This window comes from Oratosquilla oratoria, chromosome 2 (assembly GCF_046742065.1).
Source record: "Oratosquilla oratoria isolate Oo_2021 chromosome 2, ASM4674206v1, whole genome shotgun sequence".
NCBI lineage: Eukaryota > Metazoa > Arthropoda > Malacostraca > Stomatopoda > Squillidae > Oratosquilla > Oratosquilla oratoria.
In genome coordinates, this window is record NC_134778.1 from 77,561 (window position 1) to 99,556 (window position 21,996).

General features: G+C 39.4%; 1 protein-coding gene across 3 annotated transcripts in view; it reads left to right on the forward strand.

The window, feature by feature from the left end:
* The window catches only part of LOC143036742 (solute carrier organic anion transporter family member 4A1-like), a 332,110-nt gene that overhangs the window by 58,865 nt on the left and 251,249 nt on the right, over positions 1-21,996 (forward strand). For all 3 annotated transcript variants that reach the window (XM_076204441.1, XM_076204433.1, XM_076204450.1), the window contains one exon: positions 11,499-11,623. In XM_076204441.1, the coding sequence (XP_076060556.1) occupies positions 11,499-11,623 (125 nt within the window). The remainder of the gene's footprint in view (positions 1-11,498; positions 11,624-21,996) is intronic.

Below are 21,996 nucleotides of genomic sequence, written 5' to 3' on the forward strand. Positions count from 1 at the left end.
AATGTTCCTCCACATATTATCATGGGAGGCATTCCAATACCCTATGAACAGTCGACTAAGTTTCTTGGGGTAATTTTTGACCAGCACCTTACGTGGAACAGCCACATCCTCAGTCTTAGACGATCTTCCCTCTCCGCCCTCAACATCTTAAAGGCGGTTTCTGGACGCGACTGGGGAGCGGACCAGCCTTCGCTCCTCAGATTATACCACGCCCTCATAAGATCACGGCTGGATTACGCGTGCCAGATCTATTCCTCGGCAAGTGCGACGTCCCTCCGCTCCCTCGATACAGTACACCACCAGGCTTTGCGACTGTGTACTGGTGCCTACCGTACCTCTCCTGTCGAATCCCTCTACGTCCTCTCTGGCGATTTGCCGCTCTCTAACCGAAGGGAGCAACTTTTACTCTCCTTTTACTTCAAGTGCAAATCGTTCAGAAAGATACCATCTTTTGACGTGGTTAATAACGTGAGACTCAGGGATACGCACAACACCAAAAGATCAGCTTCAATCCCACCGCACCTACGCGCGCTCCGTCTACTTGAGGAGGGAAGCGGCTGCCCCCTTAAGGTGTCTGAGTCCAGAAACTTTGATACCCCGCCTTGGTGCAGGCCCATTCCTGAGTTCTGCCCCATGAAACGGTCAAAAAGTGGGCACCTGCCCTACGTCGTTGCTGCCTCGTTTGAGGAGCATAAAGAATTATATGCCAACTCCATCGCAGTCTATACTGACGGGTCAAAATCTCCCGCTGGTGTGGGCTGCGCAGCCGTTACATCATCTCAAACTTTCACAGCAAAATTACCCTTCACCTCGTATGTTTTTACGGCTGAACTTAAAACAATTTTACTCGCTTTGAAGCATTTTATTTTTGATTCAGATTTTAATGATTTTACCATTTATAGCGACTCTCAATCATCAATTTTAGCACTTACTAGCTTTATTCCGTCCCACCCTGTGATATCTGAGATCCAAGAGTGGCTAACGAGAACAGCGCCCAGGGAAAAAATCTATCCGATTCTGCTGGTCCCCTGGACACGTCGGTATCATTGGCAATGAGAAGGCGGACAAGGCAGCCAAGTCTGCGGCGTCCCGTCCCTTACCATCGCGCGGGGACTCTCCCTTTTCCGACATCTGCACTACCATCTCCTCCCGCGTGCGTAGAAAGTTTGACACCACCTGGGACAATATTAGAACGAACCAAAAACTACGGAGCATAAAATGTTCTGCAGATCGCTGGCCACTCCTTTCCCACCACAACCGTTTTTATCCGAAACTTTTAAACCGTTTACGTATTGGACATACAAAGATAACTTACGAATTTTTATTTACTCTTCCCCGGATTCCCACTTCTTGCGTGAGGTGTGGCTCCCCCTTTTCCGTCTGTCTTTTCCTGCTCGAGTGCAGATACTACGAGCCTTGGCGGCGGAAGTGGGGCCTTCCTCGTGACATCCGTAAGATGCTTGGTGCTGCACCCATGATACAACCCCTTGTAGGATTTTTAAAAGACGTTAATTTGTTTTATTATATCTAGTTTTAACTGTGTTGTACCTATTTATTAGTCTTATTTCTTGTGTAGTTCGTTGCTTAATGTCTAGGTTTCGTATATATTTCGTAGGTTATTTTAATAATTAATCAGACAGTAACGTTGTAGTTGTTTTAATTTCTAGAATTTAATATTTTAACCTCGTTATCTATTTTATCCCGTGGCAGAAATGGTCTAACGACCCTGTGCCAGGCTTTTGCCCACTCTAATTAATCAATCAAAATCAATCAATAGTAGGGAATCATTCAGAGCTACAGAAGCAATTGTTTTGAGAAATGTTCAATTTTATTCATTCTTGCCTTTAATTTCACTAAGTGGAAAACCTTCAGCCCCACAGTGGTTGGCACTGTTCCTCAGGCCCTCCCACAGATCACTTTAGGAAGAAACTGTTTTCTGTTTTGTATTACTGTGATACTGTTTCTGTCCTCAACTGAAAGTGGTAGGGAAATGGATGCAGTCATTGGTTGTCAACTCATCATGTGTTAAAAAATGTAAGAAGTACATCTGAAGATGATACAGAGAGATATTGTGCCCAGTCTGGAGACTGAGTATCAGCCCATTAGGGCTGCACTTCCTGATGGAAGTAAGGAGTAAACAGGCTTAAAAAATGAGCAGTTTTGCTCTCCATCTTGCTGGGCCATCACATATAGGTTCCCATTACTGGTTCCTTTGAGAAATGTTCACTCCAGTGAATGAAAATAGGTACTGCCTGAAAAAGTATATACAGTAATACCCAGCCATATGTCATTAATTGGTTACTAAGCCATGACATAACCTAATTTTTTATGTAAATTGGACATAATCCAGTAAGACAGCTTAAGATTAGGATAGATATCTCATGAAAGATTATAAGTGTCAGTGGGACATAAAGAATACTAACAGTATGTTGATCATACATAAAAAAAAAAAAAAAAAAAAAAATATATATATATATATATATATATATATATATATATATATATATATATATATATATATATATATATATATATATCACTTTAAGGGGGATCTGACGTTCTGGAAAGCCAATTAAAAAAAAAAAAAAAAATTCAATTCGCATGGATTTACATTCCAACACTATTCAAAAATACGTAGGAAAGTTAATTTTAGCTGTTGGCACTCGCTAACATGTGCTAAGTAGGTTTAAAGGGACAATGGGCATATTAGCCACACGCAAGAATGAACCCTACACATAGCAAAATACAGCTCTTTTCTGCTTGTCTTTTTCTCGATATTTCCCTTTGTTTTGTGTGTGAAAATCTAGTGGCATTTGGCATATTTTTCTCTTAGTTGTCGTACAGACTCGGGCTAAAATTTGTGCTTTTTGATAAAATGAACCTTTTACAATGCGTGTCACTCACTTGTTTGGCGATAAGGAAAGGTGCCCATTGCTGATTAAAAAATAACCCTGATCAATGATTTGACACTGATGGTACCCCAACAGTGAGGCTTTTACCCATAAAAGCTGATAAAGTCACAGAAAAGGAGAGAGAAAAAAATGGCTCACCATTGCAACATTCAACAGATACTAAAGTGAAAAAGGATTATTTTTATTCTAAATATCATTATAAACAAAGACTGAGTATAATTTATATATAGAAATTTTTAGAATGTTAGAAAATAATTCCAGTCATAACATACAAAACCAAAGTATGTTGTACAAAAAAGTTCAGACATCTTACTGAAAACTTTGAAGCGTGATTACTCAAAATAAAAAAATTTCGGTTTCAAATATAGGGCAAATTTAGAAAAATAATCAAATTTTCTTCAAACTTACCATGCTAACACATGAATGTTGTGCCTTTCTCGTGTAAGTTTTGATAAATGATTGAAATGATAAATAATATTGCTAGAGGGAATTTTATTAGAAAAAAACGCTATCGGTGTGACGTCACAAAGTCATGCATTTTATGACCTATGGATATCTTGATCTATTTGTCATTCAGACTCGGGCAAAAATTTGTGCTTTTTGATAAAATGAACCTTATGCAATGCGTGTCACTCACTTGTTTAGTGATAAGGGAAGATGCCCATTGCTGATTAAAAGATAACCCTTACCAATGATTTGACACTGTGACGGTACCCCAGCAGTGAGGCTTTTACCCATAAAAGCTAATAAAGTCACAGAAAAGGAGAGAGAAAAAGAATGGCTTACCATTACAACATTCAACAGATACTAAAATAAGTGAAAAAGGATTATTTCTATTCTAAATATCATCATAAACAAAGACTTTGAGTATAACCTATTTATAATTTTTTTTAGAATGTTTAAGTTTTGATAAATGATTAAAATGATAAATAATTATTGGAAAAAATAATTATTGGAAAAAATGCTATCAGTGTGACGTCACAAAGTCATGCATTTTATGACCTATGGATATCTTAATCTATTAAGATTTTAGAAAAAAACAAAATTACATGCTGTTTGTATGGTATTTGAAATTTTACATGCAAAAGCAGGTTACATACTATAGATATACCAAGGCTTTTTCCCCCTTACAAGGGAGGTAGCCAAAAGAAAAAGGCATAAAACCATTCCCACCCATTCCATCCCTAAATACACACTACCCCCATCCACCCTCCCTCTTATCTTAGCATCTCCTGGATGACGGGTCATCCCTGCACCTTGTCCACTGCCCTGGGTCAGAGGCAGTGTTGCAAGACAGCACATCCACAGCAAGGCAGCTTCATTAAATCGGCGACCCCCCCTCTCCATTACCCCTATGCAGAAAAGGAGAAGATGGGGAGAAATCCCTTCGGGCTGCATCAAATTTTGCTCACACATACTACTACACCCCCCATCCCCCCGCCCATTCCACCTCATGTATCACAGCATCATCCATATACAACCATTCTCCATTCACCCCTGTCTTCTCTCCTCTCCCGTCCTTCCTCAACAGACATTCCCCTCTTTCCCAAAGCCCCCTTCACCCCATCCATGCATCTCATCCTAGGATACCCCCTCATGTTCACTCCCTCCACATCTGCCTTCCATACCTCTTTTACTAGTCTTTCTTCACTCATTCTTTCCATGTTTCCAAACCATCCTAATATTCTTTCATCAACCCTATCTCCCAACTCCCTTACCACCCCTGTTCTCCTCTTTACCTCCTCATTTCTCACTTTATCCAGCCTAGTAACCCCCATCATACTTCTCAGACACCTCATCTCAAACACATTCAAACTCCTTCTCTCTTCCTCTCTTATGTTCCATATTTCTGCCCCATACAGTGCTGTTGGCATAATCACTCCTTCATACAATCTCCTCTTAGCATCCATTCCCAAATGTATATTCCTCATTACACTTTTTAATCCACAAAAGCATTTACTCGCCTCTCTCAATCTACATTCTACCTCCACCTTCACTCCACCTTTCCCTGCCACATTTGCACCCAAGTATCTAAAACTATCCACTTCCTCCAGTCACTCTCCCTTAATGCTCACTTCCAGTCTACTGCCACTTTCACCCCTTGTACATCTCATCACCTTACTTTTACCCACATTTATCTTCATTTTTTTTTTTCACACACTCCCAAACTGTCACACCAACTTCCTCAATCCCTCCTCTGATCCTGCTACAAGCACAGTGTTGTCCGCAAACAACAGCTGGCTCACCTCCCACTTCTCTCTATTTTCTTTAAACATCTCCAATCCCTGACCCACCACCCTTACATTTACCTCTTGCACCACTCCATCCATGTATAAGTTGAACAGCCAGGGTGACATAACACATCCCTGATGAAGCCACCTTCACCTAGAACCACTCACTCTCTCCATTTCTAATCCTGACACATGCTCTAATACTTTCATAAAAACTCTTGACAGCTCCTAGAAACTTTCCTCCTATCCTGTATATCTGCAATACCTCCCACAGTGCCTTCCTGTCTACCCTGTCATAAGCCTTTTCGAGATCCATAAAAGCCCAAAAAACATCTTTACCTTTTCCTATAGCTTTCTCACAAAAATCTGATCTACAGAACCTCTGCCTGTTCTAAATCCACACTGTTTCTCACCAATTACTCCCTCTGTTCCTCTCCTAATCCTCTCAATCAACACCCTTCCATAAGCCTTCCCAACTACACTTAAGGTAATCCCTCTGAAACTACTACACTCACACTTGTCCCCTTTTCCCTTGTAAAGTGGAACTATACAGGCACTCCTCCAGTCCTCCAGCACTCTACCCTCTCTCCAGCAAACATTAAATAACCTCACCAGCCAGTCCACCATCACTGTACCTCCTTTTTTTAGACATTCTGCATGGCATCCATCCAGACTGGGTGCCTTACCTGCTTTCATTATCTTAACAACTGCCTTCACTTCATCCTTCCTTATTTCTCCTCCATTTTCCTCACTCATCACGGTCATTTTCTTAGCACTTCCCACTGCAACTACCTTTCCCTCCCTATCCTCCTTCACATTTAGGAACTCCCTAAAATACTCTGCCCATCTTCCCCTTACTGCCTTCTCTTCCATTATCCTCTCTCCATCTGCACCTTTTACCTTTTCTTCTCTACTTGAATCCCCTCCTCTTCCTCTCTTAATTTCTTTCCAAAACATCTTTTTATTACTTTCAAAATTTTCTGTCACATTCTTACCCCATTTCACATCTGCTCTCCTCTTTGCCTCCTTTTCCTTGTGCTTTACTTCTCTTTTCTTTTCTTTGTACCTCTCATATGACTCCCTCGTCCTATTTTGTAACCAATCTGTGAAAGTTCGCTTCTTCTCTTCTACAACCTTCTTTGTTTCCTCATCCCACCATTCACCACCCTTACTTCTATTTCCTCCCATCCTTCTTGTTCCACACACCATCTTTACACACTTTGTGACTCTTTCCTTGAACCATCCCCATTCCTCCTCAGATCAGTCTAGGTAAAGTATTAAGATTAGAAAACATTTTTGACCTCATTAATGACATCATACGGACTGACAAATGAAGAGACGGACATACATCGTTCAAATGCTCATGGAATGTGGAAATAATAATTTGATTATACTGTAAAAATATCTTTGATATTTTTTACAGTATAATCAAATTATGGGTGGGAGTGTTTTTATGCCTTTCCCTTTTTGGCTACCTCCCTTGGAAGGGGGAAAAAGCCTTGGTATATGTATGTAAAAATATCAAGTTGATATATAATTTTTTTTTTTTTTTTTTCTATCAGACATCTGATCCCCTTTAAGAGTTATTATAGATATATATGATTTATTATGTAAATTTTCATGCTAGAGTAGGAGATAAACCAATAGATGGAGCGGTTGGGAAGTGTTGAGTGCCAGGAAAATATTGTAGTGGAGAGTTTACCTTGTATTAGATGGGAAGGGAGCTATGCTTGTAGTGACCCATCTTTGTATCTTTCAGCATTAAGTTTGTTCTTAAATTCTTGAATAGTATTTCCACACACTGTTGCCTTATCTAATTTATTCCAGGTATCCACTGCTCTGTGTGGGAATCTATTCTTTTTCAGATCTCTTCTATGATTATCCTTTTTGAGTTTCTTTTCATGTCCTCTTGTTTTTCTATTGTCCCACTTACCGTAAATAAATCATCTCTAGGATTTCTATCCCTTTCATGATTGTATAAATAGTAGATAACCTCTTTCTCTTTGTTCCAGAGTGGGTAGTTCCAGTTTGGACAATCTTTGTTCGTATGTCAATATGTAGAGTGTTGGTGCTTTCTTTGTCATTGCTCTTTGTATTCTTTCTACATACATACATATACCAAGGCTTTTTCCCCCTTTCAAGGGAGGTATCCAAAAAGAAAGGCATAAAATCGTTCCCACCCATTCCATCCCTAAATACGCTCCACTCCCCTTCACCCTCCCTCTTATCTTAGCCTTTCCTGGATCACGGATCATCCCTGCACCTTGTCCACTGCCCTAGGTCAGAAGCAGTGTCGCAAGTCACAGCACATCCACAGCAAGGCTGCTTCATTAAATCGGCGACCCCCCTCTCTGTCCCCCCATGCATAAAAGGAGAAGACGGGGAGAAATCCCTATGTGCTGCGTCAAATTTTGCTCACACATACTACCTCACCCCCCATACCCCACCCATTCCACCTCGTGCATCACAAACATCATCCAAATACAACAATTCTCCATTCACCCGTCTTCTGCCCTCTCCCATCCTTCCTCAACAGACATTCCCCTCTTCCCCAAAGCCCCCTTCACCCCATCCATCCATCTCATCCTAGGATGTCCCCTCATGTTCACTTCCTCCACATCTACCTTCCATACCTCTTTTACTAGTCTTCATTCATTCTTTCCATGTGTCCAAATCATCCTAATACTCTTTCATCAACCCATCTCCCAACTCCCTTACCACCCCTATTCTCCTCCTCACCTCCTCATTTCTCACTCTATCTAGCCTAGTAACCCCCATCATACTTCTCAGACACCTCATCTCAAACACATTCAAACTCCTTCTCTCTTCCTCTCTTATGTTCCATGTTTCTGCCCCATACAGTGCTGTTGGCACAATCACTCCTTCATACAGTTTCCTCTTAGCATCCATTCCCAAATGTCTATTCCTCATTACACTTTTTAATCCACCAAAGCATTTACTCGCTTCTCTCAATCTACATTCTACCTCCACCTCCACTCCACCTTTTCCTGCCACATTTGCACCCAAGTATCGAAAACTATCCACTTCCAGTCTTTCACCCTTAATGCTCACTTCCAGTCTACTGCCACTTTCACCCCTTGTACATCTCATCACCTTTTACCCACATTTATCTTCAGCTTTCTTCTTTCACACACTCTCCCAAACTCTGTCACCAACTTCCTCAATCCCTCCTCCGATCCTGCCACAAGCGCAGTGTCGTCCGCAAACAACAGCTGGCTCACCTCCCACTTTCCCACTTTTCTCCATTTTCTTTAACCATCTCCAATCCCTGACCCACCACCCTTGCATTTATCTCTCGCACCACACCAACCAAGTACAAGTTGAATAGCCAGGGCAACATAACGCATCCCTGACAAAGTTCCACCTTTACCTCGAACCATTCACTCTCTCCATTTGTAATCCTGACACATTCTCTACTACTCTCGTAAAAACTCTTGACAGCTCCTAGAAGCTTTCCACCTATCCCATATATCTGCAAAACCTCCCACAGTGCCTTCCTGTCTACCCTGTCATAAACCTTTTCCAGATCCATAAAAGCCCAAAAAACATCCTTCCCCTTTCCTATAGCTTTTTCACATATCTGTCTTACCACAAAAATCTAATGTACAGTACACAACCTCTACCTGTCCTAAATCCACACTGTTCCTCACCAATTACTCCCTCTGTTCCTCTCCTAATCCTCTCAATCAAGATCCTCCCATAAGCCTTCCCAACTACACTTTACAAGGTAATCCCTCTGAAACTACTACACTCACACTTGTCCCCTTTTCCCTTGTAAAGTGGAACTATACAGGCACTCCTCCAGTCCTTTGGCACTCTACCCTCTCTCCAGCAAACATTAAATAACCTCACCAGCCAGTCCACCATCACTGTACCTCCTTTTTTTAGACATACTAAAGGATTACAAAGGCGGAGCATGCCAACAGGAGACCTTTTAGTCCATATCTAGGTCGGATGCGAAAAAATCATAATAATAAATTAATAAATAAAAACTCTAATAATGTAAATAACAAATAAAATATGTAAATAAATGCATAGGTATAGTTAAGTAATAAACAGATAAATAGTAAATAATGATAAATTGACATATAACTAATAATAAATGAAAATCAAACAGACAAATGATAACGAAACAAAAACAAATAATATAAAATATTATAATCATTACAGCATCTTGCTTAGGTGTTTATCTAAATGATTCTTAAAGCTTTGAACTGAACTACATTGCACCACCTGTGCAGGAAGTTTATTCCATTCATTAACTACACGGTTGGCTGAGTTGTTTCTATCTACTTCCAAATTGAATCTATTTCCGGACAGTTTGAGACCATTGTTTCTTGTCTGATTCTCATTCAATGTGAAAACTTTGTCCAAACTCCATTATGCTACACTTCTTAAAGAAATATTGCAGTCCACTTCCCATTTCTTACTCCAGTTCCATACCTTATTCAGATTTTCCTGTAGTGATTCGCAATCCTTTCCAGTTTTTACTTTCCTTAACAATTTAGCGTAGTCTGCAAAGCTCATTTAACATTGCACATCCTCATCCATGTCATTCACATAAATAGCAAACATTATTGGAGCCAATACAGATCCTTGTGGAACTCAACTGATCACCTCTTTCCAACCTGAATATTTGTCTCTGAGCACTACTCTCATCTTTCTACCAATCAGGAAGTCCTCCATCCATTTTTGTAGGTTCCCTTGTATCCCTCCTATATGTTCGAGTATATTTAATAATTTTTTGTGTGGTACTTTGTCAAAAGCTTTTTTTTAAGTCCAGGAAGGCACAATCAGCCCATCCATTCCTTTCTTGCACTATGTCTATTTATCTTGAGTAAAACATATCAAGTTTGTGGTACATGATCTTCCTTGTCTGAACCCAAATTGTCTTGGGTTTATTATATCATTATCTTCCAGGTGTTTTACCCATCTATTCTTGATAATTTTCTCACAAATTATGGCTATAGTGCTTGTTACTGAGACCGGTCTATAGTTAGTTGGTTCTTCCTTGTTTCCTCCTTTATATATTGGTACAATGTTAGCATTTTTCTAGTCTTTTGGTATTTTTCCTTCTTTAAGTGAGCAACTTATTATGTTATGTATTTTGTCTGTTAGTTCTTCCTGATGTCAAGGTTTGATAGATGTTCCAATATTTCTTTTTATGTTATTATTATCTCGCTCATGGGAGGAGATCACCTTTCATTTCCTTCGTCCCAATATTGTGCTTTCTCTCTAGTGAAAACAGACTTGAAGTAATTTTTCATGACTTCAGCCATTTCTAATTCTTATGTGTATTCTATACTCCCTTGGTGTAGTTTCACCATTTCCTGTTTATTTTTAAGTTTACCATTCACATATCGATAGAATAGCTTGGGTTGCTCTTTGCATCTAACTATAATGTCCATTTCATGGTTCCTTTTTTCCTATGGACGATGCTGTGCTGCATGAGGGGGTGGGGGATGGGGGGTGAAGGAGTATGTATGAGAAATAATTTGACGCAGTCTGAAGGGATTTCTCCTTGTGTTCTCCTTTTTTTTGCGTGAGGGGACGGAGAGGGGGGTCACTGAATTAATGAAGCGGCCTTGCTGTGGATGTGCTGTGTCCTGTGACACTGCTTCTGACCCAGGGCAGTGGACAGAATGCAGGGATGACCCGTGATCCAGGAGGTGCCAAGATGTGAGGGAGGGAAGAGGGTGGAGGGTAGTGGAGTACATAGGTGATGGAATGGGTGGGAGTGGTTTCTATGCCTTTTTCTTTTTGGCTACCTCCTGTGTAAGGGGGAAAAAAGCCTTGGGCATATGTATGTATGTATGTACCCAGTATTAAAACAATGCCAACATATAATTGGCCTGACCACAGGCCCGAACTGAATCAGAAACAGTCATTTCACAAAAGACATTGACTATTTTCCTACACTGCTCTACTCTCACCCAATCCAGACATTAACACAATATCGCTTTCTTGAGTGATGTGGGCCAAACTGGAGGCCACTGTAAGTTGTGTGGGGGCCGTGGGTCTCCTGCAAGAGAGACCTAGAGCGTTGGATTGATTGCATCCGTATTTTGAATAAAATTTACATCTATTACCAAGAAGTTCTGTACAGTGTGTACAACTAAAGGGCTTGAAAGAGCTAGAAGGGTGGAGAGAAGGAGAAAGATTCAATATTTTATAATCATTTAGGCATTTTCAATGTTTTTTGTTAGAATAATGTAAATATGTATGTTTATACATAGGTATATGTTTGGTAAAGTGTACTGTATACCAGGAACATAACTGCTTGTCTTTTAATTTACCAGTTATTAACTGTTTGTGCTCATCTCTTCACCATCAGGGCAGGTGGCATCCAGGAGAGCAGTGACCTGTGGCTGGGGGCCTGGTGGATTGGCTTCATTTTGTCTGGTGCCATCTCCATGGTCATCTCTTGGCCTCTCATGGCATTCCCATCTGCACTTCCAGGTACTCTATAGATTTCTATACTGGGGCATTGACTGCAAGGTGACATGCAATCCATATTTTAGGGATTTTTGGGGCACCTCTCCAGATCAAAGGCAGCAAGATGTCCCCCCCACCACCATGTAGAAATCTTGTTCCCAGGAGCTGTCCAAAACGTCCACATTTTTTAATCCCCCAAGGCATTTACTTGCTTCTCTCAATCTATATTCTACCTCAACCTCCACCCTCCCTCTCCTGCTACATTCACACCTAAGTATATAGAGCTATCCCCTTCCTCCAGACTCTTCCTTAATATTCACTTCCAGTAACATTACAAAATAAATTAACCACTTCAGTATGAGTCAAAAAGAGTTTAAATGTGACATAGATAAATGAAGGCGAATATAATGTGGAATTAATTATGATTAAAGTTGTAAATAAAAATATGAAAAGTAGAAAATTTGTAGTAGTATATGTGCCACCAATAATACAGGCTTGGTCTGATAGTGATTATTCTAAATTACTGGAAAACACAATGAATGTCCTAAACAAGTTAATGAAAGAGGGTGGTAGCATAGTAATTATGGGTGACTTTAACGCAAAGGATAATCTGGGAAGAAAAGACAGTAAAAGGGGGAGAAGAACTTTGGAGCAACATTCTACTGGATATTACCATTGATTATACCTTAATACAATTGGTTAAGGAAAATACTAGATATAGAAACAATGAGGAACTGTCAAAACTGGACTTGGTATTCACTTCTGAACCTGATATCGTGAACAAAATGGAGTATAAGACACCAATTGGGAGGAGTGACCACATACTAATAGATTTTGAATTAAAAGAACAAAATAATGTGAGAAAGAATTGTTATGTATTGGCTTTTAACTAGGGTGCCAATTAGTTTCTCTGTTCTCCATGGTTACACGGAAGGGTTGAAGGAAACATGGGCTTCCGGCACTGTGTGTATTTCACACACTGTTTACATTATGGCGCTCCGGGTAGCGCGCGAATTCAACATTGAACAAAACAGAAACAGAAGGCGCATGTCGCCATTAACCTAATCATTTCTTTAATGTGAATACACTACATATTCCTCCCCTCTTATTTTTGATGGGTTTACACAAAATAAAATGTTACATGGTTTCTATTAACCTTTTACTAGGTTTCACTGACCTATTTGACCTCCTCAATAGAGGCTCAGTAGGAACATAAGGTTCACTAACAGATTTGTCAATGTTATGATTAGGAAGTACTTCAGTGGCACCTGCAGGTTGCAAAATGGTATCACTGCCAACACAGTCATTTACAATTTCCTTGTTTCCAACATTACTGCTAATAGTTGGTTTAATAAGTGAATTTTCAACTTGATATTTAAACAGAGAAGATGCAGAAACTGGTGATTTTCCATTTTCAATAGTATACCTAGCTTTCAATTGATCACAATGTCTACGCCAAATGAAATCTCCACTTTCGGTTAACACTTTTACAACATAGTTTCTGACACCTGTAACCTCAGTAATAATGCCTGGTAACCAAGGTTCACCTCTAGAATAGTTTTTTGCAAAAACTGCTTGCCCAACTTCAAATCTGCTTTCTACACAATCAAGAGCATTCTTCTTGTTAACTAGCACACTTTCTTCCTCTTTTGTTTTTAGTCGTTTTACATATGTCCAGAGGAGATTTAAATTTTCTGTGAAACATCATTTCTGCAGGGCTTTCTTTTGTACCTGAATGAATGGTTCTCCTATTGTTATACAGAAACCTACTAACTCTTGTGTTAATTGATCCACTGTGATATTTTAGCATTCCCTGTTTAAAACTTTTAACATATCTCTCTGCTAATCCATTAGATGCTGGGTGAAAGGGAGCTGGATTGATCAGTTTTATTCCATTCCTTTCATAAAACTCTTTGATATCAGCAGAAACAAAATAAGCAGCATTATCCGAAACAATGCCATCAGGAATACCAAAATTAGCAAAGCTTTTTCTTAACAATTCCATAGTATTAGCACTTGTCATGCTTGAAGTATATTGAACATCAATAAACTTAGAATAAGAATCTACTATGATCAAAAAATACTTATTTTCTATTGGTCCACAATAATCAATGTGAATCCTACTCCAAGGCTTACTAGCAAAATTCCACATCAATTTGCTAGAAGAAACTTGATTATTTCTAACACTACATTCATTACAACTCTTTGCAAGCTCTTCAATATCATCAGAAAGCCTGGGCCACCAAATGTTTTCTCTGGCTTCAGCTTTCATTGCCACAATTCCATTATGACTGGAATGCAGTAGCTCTAACACTTTAGCTCTTAAGGCAGATGGAACAATAACTCTATTTTTAAATAGAACAACACCCTTAAGAATGGATCAATCATTTTTAACATGAGAATATTCTCTACAAACATCCGAGTTGTTAGTCCATCCAAATTTTACCTGAGAAATTAATTTATTCAGTACAGGGTCTGCTTTTGTCATTTTCTGTACAACTTCAAAAGAAAAGTTAAAAGCATTGAAATTTTCTATAAGTTTCACATATTCTGGTGGTGTACCTGAATTGATACAATCATCAATAGGTAACCTACTCAAAGCATCAGCAACCACATTGGTTTTACCACTTTTATGAACAAGATCATAGATATATTGTGACAACAGAACAGACCACCGGATTAATCTTGCATTTGAATTTATTGGAATTGCTTTGTTTTTTCCAAATAATCCAAGCAGTGGTTTATAATCCGTTCTCAACTCAAAATTCCTACCTAATAGATAGTATTGAAACTTTGTGACACCAAACACTAATGCTAGCCCTTCCCGGTCCGTCTGTGAGTAATTTTTCTCAGCAGAAGTACCGGTAAGTTTTTTTACTAGCAAATGCAATAGGTTTTTCAACATTATTTTCAACCTGTATCAATACACACCCTACACCTACTGGAGAAGCATCACATTCTAGAATCAATTTTGACTTTCCTGTAAAGCATGATAAGACATTAGATTTACATAAAGCTTCTTTAATGACATCATAAGCTACTTGGCACTGGTTTGACCATACAAACTTGACATTGTTTTTTGTTAAATCATAGAGTGGTGACAAAATTTCAGAAAACTTAGAGATAAATCTACTATAGTAGGTGACTAATCCAAGAAATGACTGTAGCTCATGCAAGTTTTCTGGTACAGGAGCATCCCGAATAGCTTTAACCTTATTTGGTGATGGAGATAAGCCTTCTCCAGAAATTACATAACCAAGGAAATCAATGATAGTTTTATTAAACTCACATTTTCCCAGATTCAACTGGACATTAGCTTCAGCCAATTTATTCAAAACAAGCTTAACTTTATCACTTTGGTCTTCTCTCTACTTGGCGCATATAAGGATGTCATCTAAATAAACAATTAAACCATCAATATCACTTAATAACTGTGATATGTACCTTTGAAAAATTCCCGGCGCTGATGCCAGTCCAAAAGGTAGTCTTTTGTATTTAAACAATCCCCTTTCAGTTGAGATAACAAGGTATTTCTGGTCTCCTTCAGAAACCTTCATTTGCAAATATGCATTACACAAGTCAAGCTTACAGAACACCTTATTATCTCCAACTGTAGCCAACATTTCATCAAGCTTGGGTAGTGGGTATTTCTCAATATTAATTTGACCATTCAAATGCTTAAAATCAGCACAAATTCTCATTTTTCCTGAATCTTTCAAGACGGGTACAATGGGTGAAGCCCAATCACTATAAGCTACAGGTTCTATGACTTTATTTTCTACAAGCTCCTGTATGGCAATATCAACTAACTCTTTGTGTGCTAAGGGCACTAGCCTTGCTTTGATGAATTTAGGAGTAGCATCTTTTTTCACATATATTCTAGCTTCAACTTCTTTAATAGGTAAATTGTCATTAACTTTATAACTATCCAAAAGTTGTTTAGGATTATCAGAAACATCCATGTCATTTACTGAATTCACTTTCAAAACTTCATCTAAACCAGTTATCTTTATGCCTACTTTGCTCATTAAATCTCTCCCACATAAGTCATTACAGTGTGAATCAGTAAAAAAAAATACATGATTTGTACTATAGTTATTAAACCTTACTACAAGATCAACTTGACCTTTTACCTTTATTTGATGACCTCCATAAGCAGTCAATTCTTTGGAAGATGGAGTCATTTTAACATTTAGTACTTTTATCCAATTTTCACCTATCAGTGAAACACATAAACCAGAATCTATCTCTAAAGGTATAGATTTATCATTTAACACAAAATTGTACATTTCTGGTTTAACAGATTTTAGACAATTACAAGAAACTTTCAGCAACATGCTTTTATCAACAACATTATTAGCACTACACTGGTGTTCTTCATGCTCTGGTTCCTGTTCAGAAACTGATTTGACGTTTTTATTCTTAAAACTTTTAGAGCTATTTTGCTTGTATGCATCCTTTTGCTTAAATCTACAAATTTTATCTAGATGACCCTGTCGACCACAATAGTGGCATTCCTAGTCTTTAAACCTACAAGCAGAACTTGGATGCAGGAAACCACAATGCTTACACTTTGACACAGTCTTGCTATGCACTTTTTGTACTGTACCTGATGAACTGGGATTACCTGTCTCTCCTTCCCCCATGTGAGCTTTTTCAAGCAACAGAATACGTTCTAGGAGTGTTGAAGATGTTAATGCTTCTAGTTTCAGGTCTTCAGCAAGTAGATATTTGAAATAGGGTTCATGGTCCACTGCCATAAACAATTGGTCTCTCAGCCTGGCATCAAACATGGTGCCGAAGTTGCAATCCTTTGCCAGTCTCTTCAAGTCTGCATATAGCTCTTTCACAGTTTCTTTTTCAACTTTACGCCTTTGTTGAAACGAACACAAGCTTCGGTGATAGGATGGCTTTGTAATGAAATGGTTTTTCATTAATTTTATCAGCACATCATATGTCTTTGTAGTTGGCATATCTGGTGCCGTCAAATTCGCTAAAATTCCAAACATTTTGGTGCCTATGGACACAAATAACTGATTCTTCTTCTTGCCAGCATCAGTTATATCCTGTGTGGCTACATGGGCTTCAAACAAAGCCAAGTAGACATCAAAAGGGAGTTCTTCAGGGTTAAACGGCCCAATCTTGTTTGAAGATGCCATCTTTCACCCTGGTCTAGCTTCGTGGCTAGAAAACTATCAGACACGTCACACTAGGAAATTGTAACCCTTTCTCCTCTCATGTAGGAGAAAACAAGTGATGTCCGGTGCTGTGTAACAGGAAGCAATATAAGCAAAGGCACCTACACTCTGTGTGGTCACCTCTAGCATAGCTCACCCCCGCGTTACGACGCGCATAGCTGAAGAATGTTTTCCTGCATATAGACCGTTTATCACTGTTTCTGGCCTAAACCACCAGAAAAAACACTTTGATCCTCGTCGCCATTGTTATGTATTGGCTTTTAACTAGGGTGCCAATTAGTTTCTCTGTTCTCCATGGTTACACGGAAGGGTTGAAGGAAACATAGGCTTCCGGCACTGTGTGTATTTCACACTCTGTTTACATTATGGCGCTCCGGGAAGCGCGCGAATTCAACATTGAACAAAATGGAAACAGAAGGCACATGTCGCCATTAACCTAATCATTTCTTTAATGTGAATACACTACAAGAATGAAAAACATAGAGAAGGAGGGTTACTGTACAACAAAACGGATTTTGTAAAACTTGGAACATTTTTCCAAAACACAAACTGGGATAAATTTTCCAAAGAGGAAACAAAGATGGAAGACAAATGAAACATATTTAAAGAAAAGTACAAGGAAGGAATTGATAAATATGTACCAAAGAAGAAGCAAAAAGAGATATATATATATAAAGTATTGGTATAATAAAAGGTGCAGTGAGGCTTAAGACAGAAGAGACTTTAGCCTGGAAAAGATGGAAAAAAGACAACAACAACAACAAAAATGTGAATATATGCAGGAATGAAAAAAGAAACTATGAAAAGGATATTATAGAGAAATGCAAGGATCAACCTAAACTCTTTTACAGATATGTAAATGATAAATTAAAAGACAAACATAAAATTGTAAAACTGCATAATATAGATGACATAGAAATGGCTGAAGTTATGATCAGACATTTCAGGAATGGCTTTACAATTGATAGCTCACAAATTTGAGAAGATGGACAATGAGAAAGATCCCCAAAAATGAAAGAAATAAAGGTAACACAGAAAGAAATAAGAGACCAAAAAACAACAAGTAGATATTAGGAAATCACATGGACTGGATGGAATTACAATTTGGATACTGAGTGTACAGATGAACTAATTGACAAATTATACAAGATAATAGATTTCTCACTCAAAGAAGGAAAGGTACCGCAAGATTGGAAAGATGCAAACATCGTACCAATATATAAAGGAGGAAACAAAGAAGATCCTACAAACTTCAGACCGGTATCCCTTACAAGTACAGTATAAAAAATGTGCAAAAAGGTTATCAGGAGCAAATGGATCAAACACTTGGAAGAGAATAGAATACTAAACCCTAAACAATTTGCCCCCCCGAGGCCCAGTACTTTGATGTAGTGGGGGGCGCTTCCGTGTAGTAAGGACGGGCTGAGCTGTGCCAGCTAGGTTCAACCATACTGGAGAGGTCAGCCCCGAGCTACCAGACGAAAACTGAGCCAAAAGTCTTTTTGTTGACGACCCTAGCTTGGCTTTGATTATGGACTGGAATACTCGTAGGATTTGTCGCCCTCATCCTATGACAGTTGTTTTAGGATGAGGTTTTTGGGGTAGTGAATAGATAGGGGGTCCCTCACCCTTTTCCTTTGTGAATTCCCCTATCCCTATCCTTCATATTTGCTACCCTACTCTCCTTTTTCACCATCTTTCTCTAATACTTGTTATGGAAGGTTCTGGTATCTTGGTGCCTTCCAAGCTACATGTCTGAACCCAGTCAAGTGGGGATGTATACCACAAGGTCACTACTCCCTGCGAGGGCCGAAAGCCCACCGACTGGGGAATGCATGTTTGTGAGGTAGGTACTAGGCTGCTGACTTCCTTTCTCCCTATCCAGTACACATGCAGAGTGACTACGCCGGACCCATCCTAAATGGGACAAAACAAAAGAGGACAAACCCCGGGTTGACAAAGTCTCTAACTCGCCTCCGAGGCCCTGCATGTGTAAATAGTCGTTTCTGGAACTTCCCGACTCTGCAGAGACTTTTCTTTTATTGCACGTGGCATCGGGCAACTGCTGTATCTTCCTTCTATGCACTGCTTTTTCTTTCTTAATATATGGTGTGGCCTCATAAATATACACGATGATGGCGGCTGTTGAAACAGAATGTTCTAAACCTCCACCACTACCTGATCCTCCTCCTAAACCCCCTGGTCCCTCTCCTAATATTGCCAATCCTAATGTTGACAATATTGACTCAACGAAAATAAAACCCCCGGTTGACGACTCCGGCTTGAAAAAGGACTTCGGTAAAATCAATCAATCAAATACTGCCCCTAATAGTCATAGAATCTTACATTTACAATATGTCTCTCTTGATAAGAGTTATACAGACTTATATGAAAAGTTCCGTAAATTTGGACAAATTAAAGAGATCAGAGTTAAACTAACTGACAACTTTAAAGCTTGGCTAGTGTGGATCTCATTTCTTTCTAATCAGGATGCAGCTGCTGCCTGCTTGGATTATAATGATTGTAATGAGAATGAATCTTCAGCCCAACTTGTTGGTAGAGTGCCACCTAACTTGGATATCTTTTATCCAGAAAAGCCGGTAGAGGAAAGGAAGGAAAGTGTGCAGAGACCTCCCAACCCAGCTAAGTGGCTCATTATCACTCTTGCAAAAGAACGTGCTAACTTGTTCGAGTTTAGAAGATTCTTGAAGAGTCACCTTGGCTGTGGTAATTTGAATAACTCCCAGGTATCACGATTTGGAAGAAATTCCTTCTTAATTCATGTAAAATCTTATGAACAAGCTGCCATGGTGCTTAACTTGAAACAGAAATCGGACATTGAGGAAGTCCAACCCCACTATACCTTTAGTTATGCCAAAGGGGTAATTTTTAATAGAGATCTGTATGACTTTGATGAAGAAGAGATTTTAGAAATGTGCCCAACTAATGTTTGGAAGGTTGCTAATATCCCTCGTTCTTCTATGATTATCCTAAGTTTTTGTGGTGAAGATCTACCTCATTATGTAGAGATAGAAAAAGAAATTGTTTATGTGAAGCAGTTTAAGCCCCGTCCCCTTCAGTGCTTTAACTGCTATGGATTTGGCCATCCTTCCCGCAGATGTGGAAGGGACAAAATGTGTTTGATATGTGCTCAGCCTGAACATGGGGATTGTTCCCGCCCAACAGTTTGTATAAATTGTAAAGAAGAGCATGATGCCAGAAATAAGAACTGTGTAATTTATAAGAAGGAACAGGAAATACTACTAAAAGCTCATGCAGAACATATAAGCATAGGGGGTGCACGACTTTTCGTCGCCGTCTTTTCGTCGCCGGACTTTTCGTCGCCGGACGTTTCGTCGCCGCGACATTTCGTCCCCGCGACTTTTCGTCGCCGGTCTTTTCGTCGCCGGACTTTTCGTCGCCCCAAGCATAAATTGTATGCAAAGATTGACAATTGGAAATATATGATTTAATGTCATACTTGTACTTATATTCCTACTCCCAATGCAATAATATGAGTGTGGCAAATAGCTATACATCTCAGTGCCGTATAAACCATTCATTCTTGCCTTAACCAGTCCGAATTGCAAATACCTGAGCCCTAACTTACGTAGATGAAATACAATTTTATTTAGATTACAATAAATAATTTAATACATCATTATCTAAATATATATTTGACACGTCAGTATATATGATAATTTATTATTGGCATATCATACAGTAATAATTTGACACGAAATCATAATTATGAAGCTATTCATTAAAGTGTAATGGTAAAATCATTTATTATAAAATTAGTAAGTTATTAGTAAATAGTCCATATGTATTGAAATGTAAAGTTCTTTAGTAAGGCTGGACAGACGCTACTACCAATAATCACATCAAGATCAATCAGAAGAAGTAAATTTATATTGAATTTGGCATTAAATCATATATTTCCAATTTTATATTTCAATTATTTCATATTTCAAATATTGTCAATCTTTGCATACAATTTATGCTTGGGGCGACGAAAAGTCCGGCGACGAAAAGACCGGCGACGAAAAGTCGCGGGGACGAAATGTCGCGGCGACGAAACGTCCGGCGACGAAAAGTCGCGGCGACGAAATGTCCGGCGACGAAACGTCGGCGACGAAAAGTCCGGCGACGAAAAGACGGCGACGAAAAGTCATGGACCCAAGCATAGGACATGCTAAAAGACTATTAAGTAATAACAAAAGATACAGTGATGTTGTTAAAACAAATAGTAAAGTGGATCAGCCAACAGTAGAAGGCAATAGAAATAAAAATGCCAATATGAATGGTTCTGTTAACACTGAACCCAAGCCTCAGTGTAAAAGTGTTACTATGAAACCTAATGGTCTTTCTTCTTCTCAAGTAGGAATTTCTAGTACTTCTGAACCCTCCTGTGCGGAGGTTTCCTCACCCCTTGTTGAAGGGGTGTACCCTGCCCCATCTGGAGGGGTACCTAAGGTTTCTATTGTAGAAACCTCACAGGCTTCTTGTAATGAAGCCTCCTCTCAGGCAATCTCTCTTCCAGACTTGGGGGACTCCCCAGTAGAGGGATTGCTGACTAGTGTGCCTCACTTGGTAGAGGTGCACAGAAGCAATGAGGATCAAGGAAATGCTGAACCCAAGCCTCAGCGTGAAAGAGTCACTACTAGACCTAATCGTTCTCCTCCACAAGTTGGAAATTGTAGTACTCGTCAACCCTCCTCTGCGGAGGTTCTCCCATCCCCAGTTGAGGGAATGCCTCCTGCCCCATCTAGAGGGGCACCTAAAGTTCTCATTGCTGGGACCCCACAGGGTTCCTCTAATAAAGCCTCCTCTCAATCAGTCAAACTTCCAAACTCGAGGGGCTCCCCAATAAAGGGATCACGGACTGTTGTGCCTCACTCAGTCGAGGCACACAGAAGCGAAGCTATGGAGTCTGAAGCTGTGCGCAGTAAAAGACTCCACAGTCCACCCTCATCTCCATCCTCTTCCCCAAATCGTGATAAACAATCTAAGAAAGAAACTAATAACCCGGACTCTACATCGTCGGTCGGACCATTGTCAGAGAGGAGGATGCCACCCATGAAAGCAAAGAAATTAGAAAAGAACCCACCTTGTAAACCCTCTCTCTCCCAGACTTCTCTTACCAGACCAGTAGACCCAAAAAAGAAAAAGAAAACAGTATAATGTCCATAATTCAAT